The sequence below is a fragment of the Orycteropus afer genome, unplaced genomic scaffold (genome assembly GCF_000298275.1).
Source record: "Orycteropus afer afer isolate SDZICR_OR568_19922 unplaced genomic scaffold, OryAfe1.0 scaffold00313, whole genome shotgun sequence".
NCBI lineage: Eukaryota > Metazoa > Chordata > Mammalia > Tubulidentata > Orycteropodidae > Orycteropus > Orycteropus afer.
The window spans coordinates 3,640,868-3,645,388 of record NW_006921900.1 but is presented as its reverse complement, the minus strand read 5'-3'; the positions used below and the strand labels follow the sequence as shown (position 1 = coordinate 3,645,388).

The 4,521-nt window shown below is 44.5% G+C and overlaps 1 protein-coding gene across 1 annotated transcript in view; it reads right to left on the bottom strand.

Annotated features, from left to right (window-relative positions):
* FBXO22 (F-box protein 22) overlaps positions 1–3,861 on the bottom strand; it is a 52,013-nt gene extending 48,152 nt beyond the window's left edge. Inside the window, exons 1-2 of the mRNA XM_007951850.2 lie at positions 3,719–3,861; positions 3,214–3,352 (exon numbers count right to left, since the gene is read on the bottom strand). Coding sequence (XP_007950041.1) covers positions 3,214–3,352; positions 3,719–3,861 — 282 coding nt within the window. The remainder of the gene's footprint in view (positions 1–3,213; positions 3,353–3,718) is intronic.
* Positions 3,862–4,521: the final 660 nt, after the last annotated feature.

The window sequence follows — 4,521 nt, the reverse complement described above, 5'->3', positions numbered from 1 at the left end:
CTAGCTACCCTTCATATCTGGAATTGAACCCACACCTGTGGTTTCCAGCCAAACAAAATACAGGCATATGAGTTAAACATTTACCTCAAGTAGATACACGCCTTGGAGAGAACAATCATGGGAGAAAGGAGGGCTGCTTATGCACAGGGAGACTGCTCAGGGGGCAGGAGTGTATGGAGGGATGGACACTGGAAGAAGTAACTATGGGAAGGAAGTGGGAGGGGAGCTGATGCATTGTGGTAAACTGTGGTCAATGACATGAGACAAAGTATGTGAACTGCTGTATGGAAAGTGAATTTGCTCTGTAAATCTTCACCCAAATCACAGTAAAATAAACAAATAAATAAAAATTCAGATTATACTAAATATATAATTTCAGTCTTTTTTCACTTACATAAGCAATATTTCTCCTCAGCATTAATTAACATACCTTGCAATTTGTCACTTAATGACTTTATTATATAAACATTGGATTGTTTTCAATTTTGCTTATTATAAATGATGCTCCCAAGAACATTTTCACAAAAAAGTCTTTCCTTGCATTTTTAAGTTTTCTAGCTGACAAACTCCTAAAAATGAACTGGGCAGGATTTGGGCCAAAGTACCAGAAGAAAGTTTTTTGCAAACTGTCTCTGGATTTTGACCAGAGCTCCCTGACATTTCAGTCTCAGAGCCTAAACAGGGTAAGGATAAAGTCCACATAAGGAAGAGAACAAAAGATCGGTTAGGTATCACAGAACTCTGTTTACATATTAGATTAATCTAATATTTAAATATACAGAGAATGATGGGAACCAAATTTCTCACTGTCCAGAAAGGAGGTACAAATATCGGCAGAGATAATTAGAAAGTCTATGTTGGATTAGAATTGGATATACATTTGTGAATTCATTAATTTCCATATGTATAGCTAGAAATATAGTTGTAAATATGTGTGTATATATGTATATGTTCCTATAGATATGTTAACACACATGAATATATATATGTAAATATTCCTGACTGGCCTTTGAAGCAGCAAACCTCTCAATAACAATGAGTGTATCTTGCATCCAGCTCTTGGTTTCTAAATACTATTCTCTAGTAAAAGGAACTAGGACTTCTTCAAGAAATGGCAGATTCTTCTGGCACTTAGGCTAGCAAAACACAAAATGACCTTAGAATACCTTGTGAAAGAAAGCAAGAAAGTCCTCAAAGGGAACAGAATCATCCCCCAAAAATACTGACACCAGTCTGAAGGTGCTCCCACTAACCAAAGTGGAGACAATTTGAGCACCAATATTTATTAATAGTAAAGATCATATCAAATCGAATAAAGCAAGAGTTCATGAGTCTATAGAGTAAGCAAATAAAGTTCTTTAAGGAGCCCTGGTGGCACAGTGGTTAAGTGCTCAGCTGCTAGCCGAAAGGTTGGACCCACCAGCTGCTCTGTGAGAGAAAGATGTAGCAGTTTGCTCCTATAAAGATTATAATCCTGGTTTAACCCTATGCAGCAGTTCTGCTCTGCCTATAGGGTTACTATGAATTGGAATCAACTTGACAACTGGTTATTTACATAGTTTCAAAGTATCTCTCCACAAAACACTTGCTGCAGTGGAAAGTAATTTCACATTAGAAACTCTTGGAAGACACTACCTTCTTCAATAATGGGACAAGTGGAAATCATATGCCAACTGACAGGATGCAAGGTGTTCTGGTTACCTAGTGCCGCTCTGACAAGAATATACCACAAATGGGATGGCCTTAACAAACAGGAGTTTACTCTCTTACAGTTTGGAGGCTTTAAATCCAAGTTCAAAGTGCCAGGCCCTAGGGGCTCGGTGAAAGCCCCTCAGCCTTGGGCTTCAGCTCTGCCTCCAGCTTCCAGCCCACTGAAGCTAGAGGCACTTCTTCACTCAGCTGCTGAGGCTGAGAAGCCTAGGGTTGACAAGTAAAAAGGCACAATCCTGATGTTACCAAACCACATGGCAGGCCATTCATTCAAGTCCATTGTAAGCCCCAAGGTCGGCAGAGCATGGCAGGCTGCTGAACGACACGGCTACATGCAGGGTCCAAGCATGCCATAGGCTAGAGACCATTCCCAAAGCTGCTGCTCATATACGGGAAGTAGACCACATACCCAAAGCAGCTACTCAGCTGCTTGTGGTAGATCCCACCATGGAGCTGATTACCAGTCTCATCATGGGGAACAACCACCACCAGCTGCCCAGCCACTCAACCAAGCCCAGCTGACACAAAAACATAACCACCACAAAAGGAGAACCCAGCATCACTTCTGTGATGTTCCTGCCCATAAAGCACAATCTGAATCTAAAAACGAGACTCAGACAAACCCAAATTGATGGATGTTCTACAAAACAGCTTGCCTGTAATGGTCATAAGTGGTAAATTTGTGAAAGTTAAGGAAAGCCTAAGAAACTGTTCCAGATCAAAGGAGATTAAAGAGATAACAAATAAAAGCAACATTTTATTACTGGGTCAGCTGGCAAATTTTGAACAGTGTGAGAATTAGATGGTAGAAATGTATTCAATGATAAGGTGCCATTCTAGTGGGTATATTGAGGTTATGTAAAATGTTCTTACTTAAACATAATACACACTTAAGCATAAAAGAGTAACAGAGCATTAGATTGACAATTTACTCTCAAATGGCTCCCTCCCACTCCCAAGTGAGATACCAGAGCCTCACTCTCACCTGTGCTCAAGTGGCTGCCCCATGACTCCACAGAACAAGTGTTCACAGTGTCCCCCCATTAGACACTGCCCCTCCTTTTAAAACTTGGGCCCAGAGATACAATATACAGAGGAGTACTGGATTGGAAGTCCAAATATTTGGGTTTAAGTTTTGGTTCTTGGCTTTCTAGTTGCCTGACACTGATAGAGAAAGACCCAGTTGCCTTTCCTGCAAATCAGACAGCAATGCTTGCTTCAAGAGAAGCAGGTAAAGGGAAGATTCTGAATAGCATTATTATAATATTGAAAATATGGATACTTAAAATTTCCAACATTTAAAAGTCAAATAAATCATGGCACATCCCTATAACATACAAATCATTAAAAGTGATGTTTACAGTCTACTTCATGGCATGAAAATATGTTCTCTATGTTATGAAAAATAAAGCCATGTAGAAAATTGAGATTAACAAAGAGAGTTCCCAAAGATTTTCCCAGCAACACTGCAACTTACTGTGCACCACACCCCTTCTTACTTACCTCAAGCTCCTCTGCTAGCACGCGGACCAAGCAATGTCCCTCCAGGTGGCTGTCGTCCGCCGGGCACGCAGAGATCCAAGTTACACTCCGATGGGCTCGCAACACCCTTCGCACACACTCCCTCCACAAACGGCATACTCTGGGGACGCAAAGGCACAAAGGGTTGCGAACGGAGGTTCTTTTCTACCTCTTTCGCTGCCCGCAGATCCCCACCCGTTAACGTAGCAGTCGCAGACCCGAGCCAGATTCAAAGTCCCCGGGAGAAACAGATGTCGGGGCGCTGCTTCGGAAAAAGACGCAGAGAGAACCTTTAGGGGAACTTCGCGCCTCAGGTAGAGTCCCCGGGAGCCCCTTGGCAGGGGTACCAGGCTGGTGGGGTAGTCACCTCAAAGCATGGCTGGGGAGCCGGGGCACCCCTGGGTCCCAGTGGTCTCTGCCCGCCCCGCCGGCCCGGGCATGCCTGCTACATATCCTGAGGTAGGTGTCCCTCTTCTCCTGTCCTCACCCAGCCACCCGCAGCAACGCCTTCGCAGGTAGGAAGGTAAGTATGCGTTCCACCACCTCGGCTAGGTTACTCAACACGAAGGTGCTTCGTGGGTCTGCAGAGAAGGAGTTGGGGCAGTCACTGCCACCGCCCACCAGGTCCATTGCTCACCAAGCCGACCGTCGCTAGCACTACGGCGGCTTGGAAGGAGGGCTACCGCGCAGCCAGCGTGCACTGGGCAGGCGCGCACGTCACTTCCGGCCAGAAAGGGAATGCGTAGCTGTGGCACAGGCGCCCGCGTGACTCCAGGGCATCAGGTTTCCGGCGTTGGAGGTGGAGTTATCTAGTACTAGAAAGTACATCTGGGCTCTGGCGGTGCAGTGTCTCAGGCATTTGACTGCTAAGCAGAAGGCTAGTGGTTCAAATCCACCAGTCACTCTTGCGAAGGAAGATGAGGCAGTCTACTTCTGTAGAGATACCGCCTCGGAAACCCAAGGCGGGGTCACTATAAGTCAGATCCGACCATAGAGCAGAGAGAGAGAGAGACAGAGACCCTTTGTGAAAATAGGTACTCATCCCTCCGTGCCTCTTACTGTGCATGCCGCGTTGTTTTTTAGGTTGTTTCTTGAAAACAGGAACTGAGAGGTACTGGACTACATATTATCAATTTTAAATGACCAGGTGTTAAGATCTAGATTGGAGTTCATGGCTGCGTTCCTCATGGCCCTTATTCAACACCTTGTGAACTTGGATAAATCATTATTGTAGCCCTCGTGTCCTTAATAAATAAAGCAACATAAACGACACCTACCATCTTGAAGTGG